General features: G+C 37.3%; 1 protein-coding gene across 5 annotated transcripts in view; it reads left to right on the forward strand.

The window, feature by feature from the left end:
- Nucleotides 1-23,826, forward strand: part of SPIRE1 (spire type actin nucleation factor 1) — a 211,292-nt gene that overhangs the window by 116,088 nt on the left and 71,378 nt on the right. For all 5 annotated transcript variants that reach the window (XM_086682407.1, XM_086682411.1, XM_086682409.1 and 2 more), the window contains exon 5: nt 21,276-21,353. In XM_086682407.1, the coding sequence (XP_086538533.1) occupies nt 21,276-21,353 (78 nt within the window). The remainder of the gene's footprint in view (nt 1-21,275; nt 21,354-23,826) is intronic.

The following is a 23,826-nucleotide window of genomic DNA, read 5'->3' on the forward strand; positions in this document are numbered from 1 at the left end:
GAATCCTCTTCGTCAAGTTCATCTTTCACATTGTCTGTGAATGATTTTTGTAGATCACAGATCTGACCTGAGGAGTCCAGTCCACAGGTATGTGATCTTTCAGGCCTGACCCTAGGCTGGTTTTCCCTGGCAAATCCCAATAGGGGAAGGTGCCCTCCCACACATGACTTGGTGCATAGCCAGGGTTCTGCACACTGGTTTTCTGGAGGGAGTGGCAAGAACAGTGAGCATCCCCACTGGGTCAGCCATGTTCATTCACACATCTGCATCCCTAGCCCAGGCACCTTCACCAGGGCCTTGGCTGACATGCTTTCCTCCACTCTGGCTCATAACTTTCCATTTCTGCCCTTCCTTCTTTACCTCCCACCAGCCCCTGGTCCATAAAATGGCTGGAGCCTTTTGTCCAGTACTCCTCAGCAGTGAGGGGATTTTTCCCCACTTGCCTGAACGTCACCTAACTTTTGCCCAGTGTCATTCTGTGGGGGGAAATATGGAACAAGAGGAGCAAAACATCCTTTTTGGCCTCTTGTTTGCACTGTTGCATCCAGTGAATTAAGGCTTGATTGGTACTTTCAGTTCAGTTCATTCTACCTGACCTTAAGACCCCTGGTAGCTGAAAAGAACCATGTTGCTTCCCTGATTAACATGGTTCCCCATCAACTATAGAGTAAAATTAAAACTTTTCTATTGCACACAGGGCCCTTCATGGTGTTTCCCCTCCTTATGTTTTTATTGTCCTTTTTAACAGTATCCAATCAAAATTACTTATAGTTTCTGAATATGTCATGCTATTGTAGGTCTGTGTCCTTTGCACATTCTGTTCTTTCTGCCTGGAATTCTCTTCTCCCATTGTCTGCCTGGTGAACTCCTATTTATCCATCTAAACCTTGCTTCCATATTGCCTTCTTTGTGAAATATTCATGACCTCCCTCCAGCCCAACAGAGTTTTATGCCCTCCACTATCTCTGTATCTTATTCATCTTTCAGTCATGCACTTCTCATACTCTATAGTAGTTATTTGCTTACGTCTTTGTGGTTTTTTTCTCCACAGCTGGACCAGATCCTTCTTGAGATAAATGACTGTGTTTCAAATCATCTTTATGCCAATGACTCTTAATGTAGTATATGCACATAGGAAACAGTCCAGAAATACTTGTTGAAGTGAAACAATTTATACATTATATCTGTGTTTCCTAGAACTGCAGAGGTTTTCAACTTGTTGAAAGAAGTCAGTTTTGAAAGCATTTGTGATGATTAGAAACCTTTTGGCCAAAGTATTTCTAGTAAAAGGAGAACTTTTATGGGAATATAGATGAGGTCTTAGAGTGCTCTTGCTGTTCTTTAAATTTATACATAAAATTTCATTTAATAATGAATCTTGATAGGACAAGCTATAGAATATGTGGAAATCCTGAACTTAAGAACATTCTGTACCATTTAATTACAGATTTTATGTTACATAAATTGCTTGTCAACACTGAGGTTTTAGAAGTAAAGTCTTGACATGGTCCAAGTGGATTTGTTTTTCCTCTGCAATGTGTGCTGCTTTCTTGAAATTATGAATATTTTCATATATGTTCATGTATGTATGATAGTCATTTTAACCTTTTCTCAAGAGTACTAAATTCACACTAGTAATAAAATAGTCTGCTAATTTGAATATTTTTTCTAAAGATCTTAAAGTACTTTATACAGACAGGCATACCTCATTGTGTTTCAGAGATACTGTGTTTTTTTGTTTTTTGTTGTTGTTGTTTTTCTTTTAACAAATTAAATGTTTGTGGCAACCCAGTGTAGAGCAAGTCTATCCGTGATATTTTTCCAACAGTATTTGCTCACTTCATGTCTCTATGTCACATTTTGGTAATTATTGCAATATTTCAGACTTTTTCATTCCTGTCATGTTTGTTAATGGTAATCTATGATCAATGGTCTTTAATGCTATTATTGTAATCGCAGGTACCACAAACTGTGCCCATATAAGGCAGCAAACTTAATTGATAAATGTCTGTTCTGACTACTCCACTGACTGCCTGTTTCCCCATCTCTCTCCCTCTCCTTGGGCATCCCTATTCCCTGAGACACAAAAATGTTGAAATTAGGCCAATTAATAACTGTACAGGGGCCGTTAAGTAAGCCATACAGATAAAGACAGATACCATATGTGTTCACTCCTATGTGGATCCTGAGAAACTTAACAGGAACCCATGGGGGAGGGGAAGAAAAAAAAAAGAGAGAGAGGTTAGAGTGGGAGAGAGCCAAAGCATAAGAGACTCTTAAAAACTGAGAACAAACTGAGGGCTGATGGGGGGTGGGAGGGAGGGGAGAGTGGGTGATGGGTATTGAGGAGGGCACCTGTTGGGATGAGCGCTGGGTGTTGTATGGAAACCAATTTGACAATAAATTTCATATATTTAAAAAAAAAATGTTCAAGTGAAGGGAAGAGTTGCACGTCTCTCACTTTAAATCAAAAGCTAGAAATCATTAAACTCAGTGAGGAAAGTATGTCGAAAGCCAAGATGGGCTAAAAGCTGGGCCTTTTGTGCCAAACAGTTAGCCATGCTGTGAATGCAAAGGGAAAGTTCTTAAAGGAAATCAAAAGTACTGCTCCAGTGAATACATGAACAATAAGAAAGCAAAACAGCCTTATTGCTGATATGGATAAAGTTTGAGTGGTCTCGATAGAACAGTCATAACGTTCCCTTAGGCCAAAGCCTCATCCGGAGACCCTAAATCTTTCCAGTTCTTTGAAGCTGAGAGAGGTGAGGAAGATGCAGAAGAAAAGTTTGAAACAAGCAGAGGTTAGTTCATGAAGTTTAAGGAAAGAAGCTGTCTTCATAACGTAAAAGTACAAGTTGAAGCAAGTGTTGATATAATAGCTGTAGCAGGTTATCCAGAAGGTCTAACTAAGGTAATTCTCATCTATTAGAAGAAGATGCCAGATAGCTAGAGAGGAGAAGTCAGTGCCTGGCTTCAGAGCTTCAAAGGACAGCTGACTCTTTTGTTTGTGGCTATGCAGCTGGTGACTTTAAATTGAAGCCGGTGCTAATTGACCATTCTGAAAATGCTAGGGCTCTTAAGAACTATGCTGACTCTACTTTGATGTGTTCTATAAATGGCATAACAAAGCCTGGATGACATAACGTCTGTTTACAACATGGTTGGTGAAATATTTTAAGTCCATTGTTGAGACCTAGAAAAAAAGAAAGAGATTCCTTTCAAAATATTACTGTTGACTGACAATGCACCTGGCCACCCAAGAGCTCTGATGATATCCAGTGAGATTAGTGTTGTTTTCGTGCCTGCTAACACAACATCTATTCCGCAGCTCATGGATCAACGAGCAATTTCAGCTTACAAGTTTTGTTATTTGAGAAATACATTTCGTAAGGCTATAGCTGCAATAGATAGTGATGCCTCTGATGGATCTGGACATCAGTTGAAAACCTTCTGGGGGTGCCTGGGTGGCTCAGTCATTTTGAGCATCCGACTTTGGCTCAGGTCATGATCTGATAGTATATGGATTTGAGCCCTGTGTCAGGCTCTGTTCTGACAGCTAAGAGCCTGGAGCCTGCTTTGGATTCTGTGTCTCCCTCTCTCTCTGCATCTCCCCCACTCATGCTCTGTCTCTCTCACTCTGAAAAATAAACATGTAAAAAAATTAAAAGAAAACATTCTGGAAAGTATTCACCATTCTAGATGACATTAAAAACATTTGTGATTTATGGGAAGAGGTAAAAATATTGACATTAACAGGAAATGGGATGAAGTGGATTCCAACCCTCATGGATGGATGACTTTAAGGTGTTCAGGACTTCAGTGGAGGAAGTAACTACAGATGTTACTCTGTAACAAGAGAGAACTAGAATTGGAAGTGGAGCCTGAAAATGTGACTGAATTGCTATAATCCCACAATAAAACTTTAATGGGGGAGGAGGTGCTTCTTATGGATGAGCAAAGGAAGTGGTTTTTGAAAAACTGTTTTATTTCCATATAGTTGGCACACAGTGGTCCATTAGTTTCAGGTGTACAACATAGTGATTCAACATTTCTATACATTATGCTGTGCTTACCACAAGTGTAGTTACTACCTGTCAGCATACAACACTATTAAAATATCAGAAAGTAGTTTTTTTGGAGATGGAATCTACTCCTGGTGAAGATGCTGTGAATATTGTTGAAATGACAAAAAGAATTTAGACTTTGACATAACTTAGTTGATAAAGCAGTGGCTGGGTTTGAGACGACTGACTCCAATTTGGGAGGAAGTTCTGTGGGTAAAATACTATCAAACAGCGTCACATACTGCAGAGAAATTCTGAAAGGAAGAGTCAGTTGATGCAGCAAACTTCATTGTTGTTTTATATTAGAGACACTGCCACAGCCACCCCAACCTTCAGCAGCCACCACCCTGATCAGTCAGCAGCCATCAACATTGAGGGCAGGATCCTCCACCAGCAAAAAGATTACAACTTGCTGAAACTTCAGATGATGGTTAGCATTTTTTTAGCAATAAAAATATTTTTTTATTTTTTTAAATGTTTGTTTATTTTTGAAAGAGAGAGACAGAGCATGAGTGGGGGGTGGGGCAGAGAGAGAGGGAGACACAGAATCCAAAGGCAGGCTTCAGGCTCTGAGCTGTCAGCACACAGCCCGACACAGGGCTCAGACTCATGGACCGTGAGATCATGACCTGAGCTGAAGTTGGACTCTTCACCGATGGAACCACCTAGGCACACCAGCAATAAAATATTTTTAAATTATATACATTGTTTTTATAGACCTACTACTATTGCACATTTAATAGACTGAAATATAGTGTAAACATAGCTTTTATATATACTATGAAAACAAAAATATTCACGTGACTCACATTATTGTGGTATTTGCTTTATTGTGGTGGCTTGGAACCAAACCCGCAATATCTATGAGGTATGCTTATACATTTAAGAATCAGACAGTATTTCAGGGGTGCCTGGGTGGCTCACTTGGTTAAGTGTTTGACTTCGGCTCAGGTCAGGATCTCCCAGTTCATGGGTTTGAGCCCCACATCAGGCTCTGTGCTGACAGCTCAAAGCCTGGAACCTGCTTTGGATTCTGTGTCTCCCTCTCTCTCTGCCCCTCCCTGACCCGCTTCTGTCTCTCTGTTTCAAAAATGAATAAACATTAAAAAATATCAGGATGTATAAAGAATCAGATAATATTTCTTCTGTACCTGTGAGTTAGTATGTATCAAGTGGAATTTTCAAAGTGATGACCTCTGATTTAATAAGTTGATTATCTGATCATCAGTGATGTTTCACATTACATGTTATCTGTGTGTGTGGGCACGCATGTGTGTGTAAAATTAGGGTAAATTCGTAGTATCAAAACATTGGGGAAAAAATATTTGAGCTTAGTTGCTGATAATGTTCCTGATTTCACAGACCAAAAATACTTCATGTTAAATTTCTTATATGCTCAACTGACAATGTATTAAAATATAAGTAAAACCCCTAACCTGTTCCCAAGTGTTAACTAGTTGTTCTATGACATAATTATGCTTATTAGACCTGGCTTACTTTAGAAAGCTCAGAGCTTTGTAGTTCATCATCTATATGGAATACAAACTCACTTTTATTCTAATCTTTTTATGATGTGATGATTTCCTTCTTAATGAATGAGATCCATTAAGGTTATTCTCTGAATGATAGAGAAGTTTTGGATAGACCTGCTGTTACTGTGTCTCAAAAGCAATTTGATATTCTTGAAAGTAGGCACATATTACTGTGTCTCATAAGCAATTTGATATCCTTGTATGTAATTATAGATGAAGGGACAGGCTAAACAATCCATTTAGTGCATCAGGTTGTATGAAAGAAGAGACAGCCCAGGTCCTATTGCCAGTAACCCACCACCACCCAAACTCTACCAGCAAGTGTGGCCAGTGAGCATGTGTGCTGGAGAGTAGAGAATTTAGCTTGGCAGTTTCAAATGTAAATTTTTTGTTGTAGAAAAGGAAGTTATATTAATGGTAGTGTCCTTTACTCCATTGCTGTCTAGGTAGTGTTTGATCATCAGTCCCTGTGTTGTTATTGTTAAATGAAATTATTTATCGGTTCCTCAAACTGTGATCCCTACTGCTTTCCTGTATTATTCCTACAGCTATAAAATGCCCTCTGTCGCTTACTCCATTTAATCCTAATGAACAGTCCTGTGACTCTTACTTTGCAAATTGGCAAACTAAGGCTTACAGAGATTGGGGGCTAACACAGAAGCTGTCAGCACTTCTGACACCAGCGTTTCCATCTTCATCCTCATCTTCATCCCCGTAAAGATGCTCAAAGGTTTCCTCTAAGAATAGTCACATACGATAGACTATATTGGAACAAAGTTGAAGAGAGTTCCTAAAATGGAGATGTATGCTTTGATATAGGCTTCTGAGCAGGATTGGAAAGAAATTTATGGGAGCCAGAGAGAATAAAATTTGGAGCTGGGGAGAAGAGGGTAAATGAGAGAACATTGTGTGTGTGTGTGTGTGTGTGTGTGTGTGTGTGTGTGTGTGTGTGTGTGTGTCTGTCTCACACACGCACACAAATGGGATGGAAGGAAGGAAGGTATCATGTTAAGTTTAGGTATGAAATAATATGGAGGTGTGAAATGGGAAGAGACACAAGTGTGATAGAAATGTCGAAGACTGAAATAAAATCATTTTAAGATTAGAAGTCAGTTGATTTTATTCCAGTATGTTCCTAGCATGGTCTAACCATCATTGCCTCCTTGTTGAGAGTGTGTAGTGTGCTTGCCCCCAACCCCAAATCTACAGTAAATATGTTGCTTCACAATAGAATATTTACTATATTTCTTTAATTACTATATTTAGTATAAAAAGAAAAACCTGAGGTATCAGAGAAGTATAGTGTATAAAAGCAACCTTTCTTTTGAAAGAAGAATGCTTTTTTCAAGCAAATAAGTCATTTTAAAATTTATATTTATAATATATTAACACTAGTCATTTTTATTTTTTTTAACTTTAGAGTGAGAGAGAGAGTGCGCAAGTGGGGGAGAGGGGCAGAAGGAGAGAGAGAGAGAGAGAGAGAGAGAGAGAGAGAGAGAGAGAATGTGCAGCAGGCTCTGTGCTCAGCACAGAGCCCAATCCCACGACCCTGAGAGCATGACCTGAGCGGAAATCAAGAGATGCTCAGCCAACTGAGCCACCCAAGCACCCTGACGCTGATCATTTTTAAAAGCCCCTTTGTTGTTGGTGAATCATTTTCTTTCACTCATTATTCATGGGACATCAGTTATATAGCTTTTGCTAGATTTCTGTTCATTTATCTTTAGAAAGGGAGGAGAGGGCAATTAGGTATGCTAAGGCCCCTGTAATCGTTAACTTCGCTGCAGAAAGTACAATTCATTGGGCTAAATCTTTGTTTTATTCATTCTCATTTTTTTTAAGTCTTATTGTATAGGCAAAATGTATACTGATAAACATTTTAAGTGCATGCCTAGTAAAATTTGCTATGAAGTTATTATATACTATTTTACATCATATTTTAAACTTGAGATGGATTTTATAGGAAGACAATTCACTGTTGAAGATTTTAGAGGAAAGCTCAATATTGTAAATATTGAGCTATAACACTCAACATTACTATTAATTGATGTCAGTATCCACTAAAAATTCTGTATTTTAAAATCTAATGATAAAGAAATCCCTATAAAGAAGAAATTCCTAATGCAGTAATATTAGGCATAAATTAATGAACAGTAAAAATAATTGAGATTTATGAAACATTATATGTTCATATTATTATAAGAAGGCATGTAAAATAGATTTTAAAGTCAGTGTCTGTTTTCTAGGAGATTGTGTACTCAAAGTGATGAAAATTTTCTCTCCCCTTGCACTTTCTTGCATCATACACATAAACAATCCTAGAACTAAAGTGGAATATTACAAACATTTTGATCTCTAAGGGATAAGATGTCTCATATAGTTAAGCCATCTTGGATTTCTTCAGAAGCAGCCTCTACAGGTGTGGATTGTCACTTCTGATTATCTGATTATAATGATCTTTGATCTCTTCTCAAGTGTGGTGCTTAATTAGTTTTTTATTGATATCTTAAACTCATAAATTCTATCTTCATCCACTGTTTTAATTATGGTTTTCCATTTGCATCTTTCAGGCCTGCGCTTAATGGACATCTCCTTAGACCGCCCCTAAACACTCATGTGTGTGTGTGTATACATAAATAGATATAGATATATATTTATATCTTACACTCAGTCTTTTACTTTAAAATCAGTTGCCCTGTTTATTTCCTTCCTCACAGTTATCACAGTTGTCTTGATGACCTCTTTTCTTACTCATTGGTATCTACCACAAGAAAATAATCTCATGAAGGGCAAAGACCTTTTCTCTCTGATACACTGCTATATCCCAGTGTAATAGGGCCTCTAAATATTTGATCAGTGTTGAATGAATTAGAGAATCTGTGGTTCAGCTACTGTAGATCTTCTTTCTTACCATCTATCTTGAATCTTGGTCCCTGACACTCTTGACTTGTCTCCAGAATGTACAGCCTCCTTCATGTTCTCACTGCCTTGTGCCTTCTTCATGCAGTGGTCTGACATCTCTTGCCTGGGCCATGGGAAAGCCTTCTGATGTAATTTCCCTTTTCATCTACAGTCTACCACCCAGTGTTATGTCGCTGTGTAGAGATCTTGTTGGCTACTTGGTACTTGTAGGTGGAAAGTTTAGACTCCTTGGCATGACATAGGGCACTATTCAGAATCAGGCTTCAATCTTAACCTCTCCAGGCTCTTCATTCACTGTATGCAACCTCCCCTGTAGTCTCTGAGCATCCAGGGACTCTGTACCTACCTGAAGTTCCTGTTCCCCCTCTTCTCTCACCTAGAAAATGCTTACTTATGGGACGCCTGGGTGGCTCAGTTGGTTAAGCATCTGACTTCGGCTCGGGTCATTATCTCTTGGTTTGTGTATTCAAGCTCCACATTGGTCTCTGTGCTGACAGCCCAGAGCCTACAGCTTGCTTCAGATTCTCTGTCTCCATCTCTCTGACCCCTCCTCTGCTCGTGCTCTCTATCTCTCTCAAAAATAAATAAACATTAAAAAATTTTTAAATAATAAATAAATAAAAACTACTGGCAGTAATAAATTCAGGTGGCAAGATACTTAATATTCACAAATCAGTAGTGTTTCTATACACTAATAATGAAGTAGTAGAGAGAAACTTAAAAAGCACCAAATACAGTTGCACCAAAAAGAACAAAATACCAAGGAATAAACTTAGCCAAAGGGGTGAAAGACCTGTACTGCAAGAACTACAATGTACTGATGAAAAAAATTAAAGATGACACAAACAATTGGAAAGATATTCCATGCTCATGGATTGGAAGAATTAATATTGTTAAGATACTCATATTACCCAAGGCAACCTATAGATTCAATGCAATCACTATGAAAATGCTGTTGGGTATTTAATTTTAGAAGAAATAATCCTAAAATTTGTGTGAAATGACAAAAGACCCAAAGTAGCCAAAGCAATTCTGAGAAAGAGCAAAGCTAGAGGTTTCACAATCCCAGACTTCAAGATGTAGTACACAGTAGTAATCAAAACACTATGGTACTGGCACCAAAAACATAGATCAGTGGAACAGAATAGAGAGCTCAAAAATAAACTCAGCATTATATGGTCAATTAATCTATGACAAAGGAAGCAAAAATATACAATGGGGAAAAGAGTCTTTTCACTAAATGTTGCTGGGAAAACTGGAGAGCTATATGTAAAAGAATGAAACTGGATGGCTTTCTTACACCATATACAAAAATAAACTCAAAATGGATTAAAGACTTAAATGTGAGACTTCAAACCATAAAATCTTAGACGAGAATATAGGCAGTAATTTCTCAGACATCAGCCATAGCCACATTTTTCTAGATACGTCTCCTAAGGAAAGGGAAACAAAAGCAAAAATAAATTGTTGGAACTACATCAAAATAAAACGTTTTTGCACAGCAAACAAAACCATCAGCAAAACAAAAAGACAACATACTATAAGTGGGAGAAGAGATTTGCAAATGATATATCCAATAAAAGGTTAATATCCAAAATATACAAAGAACTTACACAACTCAACATCAGAAAAATAAATAACTCAAAAAATGGACAGAGGCCCTGAATAAACATTTTCCCAAAGAAGACACAGATAGGTGACCAGAAGACACATAAGATGCTCAGCATCACTCATCATGAAGGAAATGCAGATCAAAACCACAATGAGATACCACCCCACACCTATCAGAATGGCTAAAATTAAAAAGACCAAAGAAATAACAAGTGTTGGCTAGGATGTGGAGAAAAAGGAACCCCTGTGCATGGTTGCTGGAATGCAAACTGGTACAGCCACTCTGGAAAACGGTATGGAGGTTCCTCAAAATAAAAATAGAATTGCAAAAAAAAAAAAAAAAAAAGGGTTACCATATGATCCAGTAATTCCATTATTGGGTATTTAATGAAAACACTAATTCAAAAAGATATATGCACCCAAGTTTATTATTTATAGTAGTCAAGGTACAGAGTATTACACAGCCATAAGAAAAAATGAGATCTTGCCATTTGGGACAACATGGATGGACATAGAAGGCATTATGTTAAATGAAATAATTCAGACTAAGAAAGACAAATACGGTATGATTCCACTCATAAGTGGAAGCTTAAAAAAAAAAAGACAAATGAGTAAATAAAAAGCAGAATCAGACCTATAAATACAGAAAACAAACTGGTGGTTGCCAGAGGAGAGGGAGGTGAGAGGTTGGACAAAATTGTTTGAAGGGGTGTGGGAGACACGAGCTTCCAGTTATGGAATGAATAAGTCATGGGAATAAAAAGCACAACACAAGGAATACAGTCAATGATATTGTAATAGTGGTATAGTAGGACAGATGGTAGCTACACTTGTGATGAGCATAGTGGAATATATAAACTTGTCAAATCGCTACATTGTGCACCTAAAACTAGTAGAACATTGTGTGGCAACTATATTCAAATGAAAGTAAAAATTTTTAGAAAAATAAAAATACAAGTAGCATTATGCTAGTGTCTTGATTTTTTGAATGTTTTAGTGATCCATAGTTACATGTGACTTTATTTTAAACCTCATCATTCAAATTCTTTTGAATAGTTAAATCTTACCCTAAATTTAATGATGGAAGGATGATCTCTAGATGCGTAGATTAGAACCAGTTTACCTTTATCTGCTAATATTTGACCAGATATTGGAATTATGGGGTAAGAAGATGAACTGGAAATAAGCATGAATAAGCATGAATCTCAGTATGAATCTTCACAATATTAACATGAGTGTTTTTATACTGTACAATCGTAACTACTGCTGTGACACTTCATTAAGTATTGTTACTATTAGTGCTATAAGAAATCAAAGTTTCATGATGAAATCTTTGAGCTGTTTATCTTAGATAAGATTATTACCAGTGGAATATTATGTGTGTGTGTATATGTGTGTGTGTATAAATGTGTGTATATAAAGTATCTTTTGTTGCGAGGGGAAAAGCGATGTTTTTGGAATTGACTAAGCTGTTATTATTTTTTGTCTTTTTAAAAAGTCAAATAGCCACATTTAATTACCTACAGTTTATTGGAAAAAATCAAATGTAGGTATTTAGCATCCACCATCTCTTATCAGCCCATAACCAAATCCACCTGTGTTACATAATACCATTGCCAGTGACCACATTCAGTCATACTAAGGCATCTGCATGTGATATGACTTCTGACATATTCTGCTTGACTACACTTACAAAGATAAAGTCACAAGACCGCTATCTCATTAACATATTAAGATGTATTTTAGGGGTCCCTTGGTTGCTCAGTCAGTTGAGCATCCGACTTGACCTCAGTTCAGGTCTTGATCTCAGTGTTGTGAGTTCAAACCCTGCTTCCGGCTCTGCGCAGGGCAGGAAGCCTACTTAAAAAAAATAAGTTAAAAAAAAAAGTGTATTTTAGTCAGCTTTCTCATATTCCCTGCCTATCATTCTCCTCATGCCTGCTCACAACACTTCCAATAATAAAACTGGCATTTAGGTTAGCTGGAAATTTCTCCCTACAGCTAAAATGGATTTATATTCTGCCAAGACATGAGCATATCATTTTTTGAAAGAAAGAACTGCCACCAGATGTCTGTTTGTAAGATTGCCATTTGTTCATTTTAATTAGATCGTCCATCATTTGTAACTTTTCATGGCCCTTGTCAATGTCTTTTTTCTATTGATTTATTATTTTGTGAATGTTAGTAAATGTGCAGACATTTACCTCATCAGAAGTAATTAAATTACTCTCTCTGCCCTGGGTATCTTGCTTGTATCACTATTCTCCCTGCTAAAATAATTGCAGAAGAATCTTTATTTAAGATCATGTAAGGGTACCTGGGTGGCTCAGTCGTTAAGCATCTGACTTTGGCTCAGGTCATGATCTCATGGTTTGTGAATTCAAGTCCCACATCAGGTGTGCTCTAGCCCCACTTCCAGTGAACATGAGCCCCAAGCCCCTCTTCAGGTAAAACATGAGCCCTGCTTTGGGTGAGTCTCAGTTCTGTCTCTCTCTTTCTCTCTTCTCTGCTCCTCCTGGGATTATCCCTCTCTCTGCTCTTCATCTCTCTCTCGCTGTCTCTAAATAAATAAATAAATAAATAAATAGCATGTAAGAAGTCTTCTACTTGCAGGTTCTGTAACTTCTTCAATTTAATTAACTTTATTTTAAGAAAATTCATATGATTCAAACATTCAAATTATACTAAGCTATACCCTTATGCTGGCTGCTGTCCCACAGACAATAAATGCTATTAATTTGTTTTTTGTTCTTATGGAGACATTTTATCCATAACTAACAAAAACATCATGTTTTTTTCTTCCTTTTTTATGCTGTTCTGAACTTTCCTTTTTTCATTTAATAATATATCTTGGAGATCATTTCATATCAGTCCATAGTGTTTACATCTAGTATGAGTTTGTAATATTTTCTTGTGTGGATATACTGTGATTGATTTAATCAGCTCTCTATTAGAAAGATTACTTCTAATCTTTTGATGTTTCATACAATGCTACAGTGGATAGTTTTAAAGCTACTTTTCATGGGTGTAATCATATATGTAGGATAAATTCCTAAAATTTGAACTACTGGTTCAAATGGCATGTGCATTTACAATTTTCATAAAATATGAAATTGTCTTCAATAGAGGTTTACCAATGATCTTATCCTTTGCATTGTGTAAGAGTGTGTCTTTTCCTACGCAATGTGTTTTTTAAGTGATAGGTGAAAATTTGTATTCCTTAGTTTTAGTTTACATTCTCCTTTGAATGAGATTGGGCAACTTTTCATATGCTTAAGGGCATATTTGTATTTATCAATTGCCTATTCATATCCTTTGCCCATTTTTCTAATGTAGTATTGGTCTTTACTTACCCATTTGTATGTCTTAAGAAAATACTTGTTGTGATATAGATTGCAAATATTGTCCATGATATTTTAATGATCATTTTATGATTATCACTGCCTTTCTTTATGTGTGAAGACTTGATGAGTCTATAGGGGTGGATAAATATGAAAACTGGAAGGGTGGTTGTATTAGGGAGATACTGTGAGTCCAGCTACTTGAGGCAGAGACATTCATTAAACCCTCAGAGAGAGAGAGAGAGAGAGAGAGAGAGAGAGAGAGTGTGTGTGTGTGTGTGTGTGTGTGTGTGTGTACACAAAAGTATTGGAAGAATTTAGAATGAATTTCCTTCATTGTGATGACTTCATCTATAGTTTTTTGTAATTTCTTTAATGAACCATATAAATTCAAATTAAATTTTACAGAAATTATCAACTTATAGTTTAGTATCTTAACATTTTACATTTTTTAATTAAATAAAATGCTGACTTTCTTTCATCTTTGTTGTAGTTACCTTTTCCCAATCGTATCCCTTGAGGAGAAGACTATATTACATCTTTAAGAAAGTGTTATAAAACTTGATGAAAATATAAATCATATTCTTTTGTAATTATCCACTAACTCTTTAATGTATATGGGAGACTTCCAGTTATCAGATGAACTGCTATAATTCCATGGGAGTTTTTTATACCCTAATTTTTGGAACACTAATTTTGGGCTGGTAAATATGATAAAATCCCTTTTTCTTGCTTTTCTCTATGGTAAAAATATCTCAGCTAGGACAGCATGGCTGTTAATCTCTGTGGCTGATATATGTGTTCTTTTTATTACAGGCGACATTTATATAAGTGATTTTGTCACTCGGGAAATATAATTAATAGTAATTTCTTTGAAAGCATATTAGCATATATTGAGTAAAAAAAAGGTTTAAGGAGTTACTAAAACATATTCATTTTTACACATTGAAAAGTTTCTAACTGGGGCGCCTGGGTGGTGCAGTCGGTTAAGCGTCCGACTTCAGCCAGGTCACGATCTCGCGGTCCGGGAGTTCGAGCCCCCCGTCAGGCTCTGGGCTGATGGCTCAGAGCCTGGAGCCTGTTTCCGATTCTGTGTCTCCCTCTCTCTCTGCCCCTCCCCCGTTCATGCTCTGTCTCTCTCTGTCCCAAAAATAAATAAACGTTGAAAAAAAAATTTTTTTAAAGAAAAGTTTCTAACTGAAACATGTACTCAGTATATAGAGGAATATCAATAAATGATAAATGGCGTGAAGTGGTTAACAGTATGCAGGAAAATGATCATCATTGAAATGCTGTTATTAAAGTATTCTTTTAATACATGAATATATCTGTAAGGGTGGTTTAATCTAAAAAGAGGCATTTATATGTGAGCTGGTGTTGAACCTATACAAATGAATTAAAATTATTCTGTGAGCATTTGATATCTTGTGATTCACAGAGTAGATTTTATTTGTTTGTTTTTTAAGGTGCCAAGAACTGAAAGTGTTGGCTTGGAGCAGTGCTAATTGCTAGCTTGAGAATGGTTATGTCAGACATGCAGAGAGTTAATTGCCATGCGGGTACTCAATTATAACTTTCTCACCATATTCCAAGCTCAGGTTGGCATCTGTTATTACATTTGTGCATACAAAATAATTTATTCAGAAGCCAGAATATAATTGACAGAAGCTTGTCACTAACACTAGAAAAATATGTAATTTACTTTCAAATAACTCATTTGTTTTTGCTAACTAGAAACCTGAGATTTCTAGTTGCACATTTCTTCAGGCCTGTTCAATTACAGTATTCACAGATTCTCAGCTACTGTATTTGACTTATTTGTGAGTCAGGATTTTGATTTCATGAAGAGGCCAGAGAGAGGTCTTATTTGGTGAAAGAATAAAATGTTATTGTGATGGAATAAAAAGTATTCACAGTGAAATCTCACAGATATTTGTTGGTTTTTAATAACTAGTACTTACTAAATGCTTAACATGAGCCAGGCACCATGCTGTATTCTTTCTGTATTATTTTATGTAATATTAACAAAATCTAGAAAGTAGTTCTTTGTCTGCATTTTACAGATGGGAAAACAAACTGAGGATTAGAGCAGTTAGGTGACCCGTATAAAGACACACAGCTAGGAAGTGTCTGAACTACAGTTTATGGTAGAAATTCAGAAAAATTAAAAAACATGAAATTCTTGGACTATTAATTTAAACTGTCTTTAGTATTATAAAGAGCAGATCGTTTTTCTTAGTAGCAGGGAGTTAGGGATTTTATCACGGCACAAGTAAAGGCGGAGATGTGTAAAGGTGTAAAACAGTAAGACCATCTGGATGGGATGTGTTGGAGAACAGTAAAATTTAAGGTTGGGTGGAAAAGGGACCATGTGCTTCTCATATTACTCAACCAGACTACCCCTAAGACATAGAAGCATGAACTCGTACTTCTAGACTAAAGGAACATATTAAATCATAACTCTTTCAGTTGCAAGTAACAGAAATCCATTCCAATTAGCATGAGTGAAGTAGGGGAATATTTACTGGCTCACATAAATGGAAAGTCTAAGGGTACAGCTAACTTTAGGCGCAGCTGGATCCAGTGTCTCAAACTCTATAATCAGGGCTGGCCTTCTCTGTCTCACTCCCCGGGATGGGCTTTTACTAAAAAGCAGGTAAGATGGCAGTCTGTAGCTTAAACCTCACATTTCCTCAGTTTAGTAACTCCAGCAGAAAGTCTTTCTCTTAATTAGAGCAAAAATATCTTGGAGGAAAGTTCAGAAACATATGCCTGCTCAAGAACTAGTTGCGTGGCTGCACTGGCTGGTGGAGGCTGTGTCCTGACCCTTGTGAGTAGGTGATAAGGTGTGCCAGCCATGGGATTAGCCCTACTCAAACTGTAGGGGCTGAATTCCCCAAATGAAAGAAGGAAGGGGGGAGATGTATCTAGACAAAAGCAACAGATACCCACTGAGAGATGTATTGCAAGTCAAAGTGTCCTTGAAATCATACATTTTACCTTTAAAATCCATGTAAACTTTATTTTATATGTCTACATCTAATTGTAATATTTTTTTATTTTTTTATTATGTTTCTTTATTTTTGAGAGGCAGAGAGAGACAGAGCATGAGTGGGGGAGGGGCAGAGAGAGAGAGGGAGACACAGAATCCAAAGCAGGCTCCAGGCTCTGGGCTGTCAGTTCAGAGCCTGATGCGGGGCCCGAACTCACGAACTGTAAGATCACGACCCAAGCCAAAGTCGGATGTTCAACTGACTGAGCCACCCAGGCATCCCTAATTGTAATATTTTTTAAATGTTCCATGTGTGGATTGAGTTCCCCCATGAAAAGGATTCTGAGGGGTAAAATTTGAATTCAGGAGGTTTTATTGGGAACTGCTTTGGGGAACACCTGTGAGCGGTGAAGGAAAAGTTGAACTATGATGCACGTGCAGCAGGTTGCAGCCGATCCCACAGGGAGCTCAGAAGTTGGGATGGCCTTTCAGAGATGTCCCAAGAGAGGCAAGGGGGCCTGACCTGTGTACCTCCACACAGACCAGTGATTGGGTGTGGGCTACCCCAGAGATGGGGCATACCCATGACAAGGCAGCTCCTTGCTCTGAGCCCTGAGTGCAGCTCCTAGGGCAGGAGTAGGTTATGAGCCACAGCAGACAAAACCTCCAGCAGCAGTGGAAGAGTACTTCATTCCTGAAGTGGGTGCAGGGTGTGGACCTAGGCAACTTACCACAGCATGATAATCCATCACATCTGTGAGTAAAATTTGCTCCAGGAAAATGTGTCCTGTTTATGTCATTGTAAATGCTCCCTGGCATATCACTATACTGTTTGACCAGAGGTCCCTGGAAATATGGGTACCCCAGTTTGAAGGTGACAGCAGAAACACTGGGAACCCATCATAGGGGAGTAAAAAGATAAACCAAATGAGGAAGATACCGAGGCAGAAAGAACAGTTGAAAGACTTGCCATCATCAGCTTTGGTAGTAGCAGTGGGAATCTAGAAAAAAAGATACATATCTTCATCTTGCCAAAGACCATCCATCTTCTCCTGTACCTGTACTGTTTATCTTGCTTTCTCTTGTTTGGAGCCTAGAAGGACCTAGAGACCATCAGAAATTTTAAAAAACAACATAGGCTTGCAAAAATGGGTTTCTCCATCATGTTTTCAGCTTTTTTCATTATCTTTTGGCTTATAGATCATTGGGTAAACAATATAGTGCTTGCTGTGGGACCAGCCTGTAGGTGACAAAGAGCCCATATTGCACTCTTGGTTATGGATGGGGAAAGTGTGTTGTTAGGGTGTTGGCCCATGTGTACATACTAGATCTTCTTAGGCACTAAGGTCTCAAGCCAATTTATTTTGATGTTGACTGAATCTTGTTGACGTGTTTAGTATTATAATTACTTCAGTGTGCATTTTTTTCTTTTTATTTACTCTGATTATTATTTATTTTAATCTGTTGACTGAATGAGACACTTAAATGTAATGTGAGCTTGGATTACATGTTTATTTCCCTGAACTGGAAAGCACATGTTTCCGTGTGGCATAGATAAGAGTTTTCTTCCCCACCCCTTCAGTAGATTCTGAATTTAGAGAAGAAAATTCAGAATTTCCTCTGAATAATTTTCCCTTTCATAGGGCTTCTTATTAAAGTTGACTTGAGGGGCGCCTGGGTGGCGCAGTCGGTTAAAGCGTCCGACTTCAGCCAGGTCACGATCTCGCGGTCCGGGAGTTCGAGCCCCGCGTCGGGCTCTGGGCTGATGGCTCAGAGCCTGGAGCCTGTTTCCGATTCTGTGTCTCCCTCTCTCTCTGCCCCTCCCCCGTTCATGCTCTGTCTCTCTCTGTCCCAAAAAAAAAAAAAAAAAAAATTAATGTTTATTTAAAAAAATAAATAAATAAAATAAATAAATAAAGTTGACTTGATAAGAGCTGTTGAGATTGAAGGGCTTGGTTGAAAGATCTTAATTCACTTATTCAACAAATACTTGCTAAGCACCTACCAAGAGCAAGGCATGCTTCTAGAGATTTCAGGAGCCCAGCAGTGAACAAAATACACAAAAATCTAGTAACGAAAGGCAGGCAGTAAACACATTGAGTAAATCATATAGACTATTAGAAGGCAGGATGATTTTTGGAAAAAGACATAGACTAGGGGAATTGGTAGTGCAGGGAGTGGAGCTTGGGGTTTGTATAGGATTGTATAGGATGGTCAAGGTAGGCCCCGTTGAGAAGGTGACATTTGAGCAAAAATGAGATATGTATGGGAATTAGCTATGTGGAGATGGGCGGTAAAGCATTGTGGAGAGAGGAACAGCCAGTGCAAATGCCCCAAGGCTGGAGTTGGAAGAAATAGGAAGAGATGAGGTACTTATTCTAAGCTTTTGGTATTTGGGTAAGGGAGGGAAGAGCACTGCTGCTGAGAGAGTCCCAAGGTGCCCAAAGGCATTTCACCTCCCTAAATCTCTTTCTTTTCTTTTACGCTTTTAATTATAAAAAGCTAGAAAGAACACTATTCTAGTCAATAGAATAATATATACCTTAAGGCATTAATTCTTTTTGGGATAGAGCTTGGATTAAAGTCCTCAGAGGAACAAAATAAATGTGCCTGTCCTTTTGATCTCTTCCCTGTTCAGCTCTGATTTCAAGATATCACTACTTGATGAAGATTGTGGACTTGGGTTGAAAACCATGGCTTTAAATCATCAGAGATTTTTAAAAAGACAACTAATTATCTGTAGCAAAAAAAGGGGGGGTATTTTAAATATCAGAAAAAATGCATGTACCAGGACATCTGTTGTGTCATTAAACACAAAAAATGGAGGGTCCTAATTTAGTAATGATTATTACTCAGATTTTGACACAATGTCACACTAGATATTAAGTACCCAATTATCTGCAAAGCCCAGTTACAAGTCGTAAAGTCTTCTTTTTCCTTGTGTGTTAGCAGTTCATAAATACTAATTTTAGCAAAAGTAATGTAGAACTTTATCCAGCTTTTTTCTAAGGCTTATCTAAGTCATTGGGAAGCAGTATCAGGACACTTAGATTCCCAACAGGGCCATTCTTCTCATTATCTGGTGTCCCTTCCACACATCTTATCTCCTGTCTGAGACCCTGATGCCACTTCTACCTACTTAACTCTCTGTCCTGCCTGTGGGGAGACCCCAGCCATGTCATTTAGCTTTTGTGAGCCTCAGTTGTGAGCCCAGCCATAACAGGGGTTGTGCTTGGGGTTAAGTGATGGTTGCCTGAAGCCTTAGCACTTGTTAGCTGATATTATTATTTCCCCATACCCTGTTGCAGCCAAGAAGTACTTCCCTCATCCCCCAAGTGTCTTTCCTAGCAAAAGAATACGTTATTTATACCACATTTTCTTCAAGTGTTCAGAGTAATTTTATTCTTTTTATATTAATACTCCTATACATTATTAAGTACAAAAAAAGCAGGTGATGTTATTCTCATTTTGCAGATGGTCAATCTGAGATGTTGAGAAGCAAAAAATAAATGGTTTAGAAATGTTTTCTATTAAGTATTTTCATATAAAATAAACTAGGTTTCATAAGGTACATTTAAACTCAGTCCACAAGCATTCAGGCAAATAAACTCAACAAATTATAAAATATACAAGAATTGATTTGTTGTAAGTAGGAATGGTATAACACAGATTAGTAATTAATAGCCGAGTAGATGTTTTAGTTATCATGATTTTCTTAAAATTGCAAATGTTGGATTCATGCAGTTTCAAAGGGTGGGGCATTGTGTGTCAACAGCATTCAAATAAATTAAAAATTGAAAAGTGTACAAACTTGCAGTTTTAAGATGAATAAGTTCTGGAGATCTAATATACAGCATGTTGATGGTAGTTAACAATATTGCCTTACATGCTTGAAAGTTTCAAGAGTAGATCTGAAGTGTTCTCACCACGTACACAAAAAGGTAATTATAGGAGGCGGTGGAGGTGGTAACTACCCTTATTGCAGTAATCGTTTTTGCAATATATACATTACCAAATAATAAATAAATAAAAAGCATTTTATATATTGAAATTTACTCATGAAATTATTTGACAAATATATATTGAGTATAAAAAGTGCCAATGCTATATATATTAGCCCCTGAGAATGGAATTTTGCCTCATGAAACCTAGAGGGAAGGTACAAACAAATGTAAAACTACAGTGTAAAAAGGGCTACAGAGGAAAGGTGGATGGTGCTATATGCCACTGTATAGTAGGAAGATTTGACTTAATTGAGGGGAAGGGAAGGCTTTCCTGAAGAATTGATGGTTCTGTTGAGCCTGATATCTGAAAGAAGAGCAGAAATAGAGAATAAATGAGACCAGGCATGGGGGTGAGGAGAGGAGAACATCTGGGGCCAGACCACATCAGAAGTCAGCAAAAATTAGATAGTGTTTGGATTAAGGGATCTGCAGTGGAGATAAAAAGAAGAGGGCTTAGGTTATATGGAGGAAATAATATCTGTGAGATTTGATGGTGGATTGAATAAGGGCATTGGGGGAAAAGGCAATGTCAATACATTTTAGTGGTGTGAGTTAATATTGTGACAAAGGTTTAGCTGCAAGGCCTAGAAGGAAATTAGAAGGAACAATCTCAGCCCATCTGTCTGTAGTACTGTATCTATTGTAGTTTACCATTGACTGAAATGTATAGGGGAGTAGATTCTGTACTATCTGCTTCAATAATGCTTCTATATAGACTTTATCTGAAGATATGTTAGAAATTTTCATTTGAGAAGGTAGCATAATGAAATTTTTATACCTAAATGTTTTCTTTTTATTTTAATTGATAGAATCTTAAGAAGATTCAAGAAATGGAAAAGAGTGATGAATCTAACACAGACCTGGAAGACCTGAAAAATGCTGACTGGGTAAGGTAGTTGGATATTCACTGTTTTGCTTAGTGTTGAAGACAGAGTGTGATGATTTCTAAAATGCTTGTTACTAAGGACTGTAATACGAATTGATATTATATGAATTTGAATGTGCTTAGTCTTACATTTGAGGAAATATCTTCCCCATTTTACAAAACTAACTGATTTTATTAGAACTACCCCAATGTCCCTTCTGATAAAATTGATGTTTTAAAATACTGACCTTCCTGATTATGTTAATGCCTTAGCATACTCTTGTAAGTCAGAGTTTAACCTCTGTTTCAGGATAAGGTGTGAAACTACAGTGTTGTGCATTCATTTATCCGATGAATAGTTACTGTATTAGGGTTCTGAGATGCAGAATTATTCATTCCTGTATTATTATAGGATCTCTGCCTGCATAAAACAGAAGACAGATTTCTAGCACAGATGATTACAGTGTATTTATGCAATACAGTTTGAGTAGTCACTGTTTTTCTGGCATGGTACTAGACCCTAGTAAAACCAAGAGTCCCTGCCCTCATGTATGACTTAGAGTTGGGTAGGCATGACAGCCTTGGGGCTGAGTCATTGTCATGAAATTAGACTGAGGTATGTTCAGGCATCAGTGGGAAGGCACATTTTAGGATTCTGAATTTTCAGGTTAAGGATATTGGTTAAAAAATGATATCATTAGGGGCGCCTGGGTGGCTCAGTCGGTTAAGCGGCTGACTTCAGCTCAGGTCACGATCTCACGGTCTGTGAGTTCAAGCCCCGCGTCGGGCTCTGGGCTGATGGCTCAGAGCCTGGAGCCTGCTTCCGATTCTGTGTCTCCCTCTCTCTCTGCCCCTCCCCCATTCATGCTCTGTCTCTCTGTCTCAAAAATAAATAAAACATTAAAAAAAAATGATATCATTAAATGAGGGACTAGGAATATTTGGGGGATATGAACAAATTGCTTTTGACCATATTAGACTTTGTTTGCCATATTCTTTTTTAACACCTTTATTAAAGTATAATCAGCATGCAGTAAGTTACACATATTTAAAAGGCATAATTTGATAAGTTTTGACATATACACACATACATACATACCCATGAAAGCATCATCATAATCAAAATAGTGAGCCCATCCATTAACCCCCATAGTTTCCTCATACCCCTTTGTAATCCTGCTTCCTTTCTCCTCATGATCTGGGAGGAACTCATGGGAAAGGAATCCATGATCTGCTTTCTCTCACTATAGATTAGTTTGCATTTTCTAAAATTTTGCAAAAATGTAATCATATAGTATGTACTGTTTTTTGCTTGGCTTCTTCCATTCAGCATAATTCTTTTGAGATTTCATCCATGTTGTTGCCTCTATCAATAGTTTGTTGTTGTTTTTTCATTTTTTTAATGTTTATTTTTGAGAGAGAGACAGACCATGAGTGAGGGAGGGGTAGAGAGAGGGAGACACAGAATCTGAAGTAGGCTTTAGGCTCCGTGTTGTCAGCACAGAGCCCGATGCGGGGCTCGAACTCACGAACCACGAGATCATGACTTGAGCCTAAGTCGGACGCTTAACCGACTGAGCCACCCAGATGCCCCGATAGTTTGTTGTTTTTATTACTAGTAGTATTCCAATCCATTGTATGGATCCACATGTATTGATGTATGGATATAAATATTCATAATTTATTGATATCTTCACTGAGATATTTGGAATGATATTAATCTAGAACATTTAAGATTAAGGTTAAAAAATACGTAGCCTGTAATGTCTTATAAATGGGTATTATCATTTTAGAATAGTATTGTTTATTAAGTTTCCTTTGTGTAGAATACTCTAATAGCCTTATTTCAGGTGTATTTTATCTTGACTAATACATTTTAAAATTTGTTTTTTTAGACGTGGAAGCCAGATAAATAACTCCAGGTGGTCAGAATTTAGCAAACAGCTAGTTTAAACTTGAACTAAAAACTTAATTTATTGCCGTAGGGTAGCCTCATTTAAAAACTGGTAGGATCACTGACGAGAGATGCACTAACTCCAAAGGGAGCTCCATTTGCCTAGATCACCGGCTGCTCTCCTATAAGACCATTAAAATGAATTATTTAGAAAGATTAGAATGAAATGAAAGAATGAAGGAGAATTAGAGTATCTTTGATGGTAGCATCTCAGGATCTCTCTGATGGAATATGTGAATGACTGAATCTCTGGGAGTACATACAGTGACAGTCGTGCATTATTTTACTGTGACTTTTATCTCTGAATTAAATTAAATTTCTGAAAATTTTTGCCAAACAATAATATATAAAGAACTGGCTATATAAAAAGTCTGTTTGAATCCTTTCATAAATTATAGCAAAATCTTCTAATATGAGTAATCATCCCCTAATTTATCTGTTTTAAGTACTCAAAATTTCACATATGTCAAGTTTTCTTAAAGCCCTGGGCAGTCAAGAGAAGAGATAGCATTTTAAAAGATGAGATGATATTTGAACTGGA

This window comes from Puma concolor, chromosome D3 (genome assembly GCF_028749965.1).
Source record: "Puma concolor isolate L17-30 chromosome D3, mPumCon1.1.hap2, whole genome shotgun sequence".
Classification (NCBI taxonomy): Eukaryota; Metazoa; Chordata; class Mammalia; order Carnivora; family Felidae; genus Puma; species Puma concolor.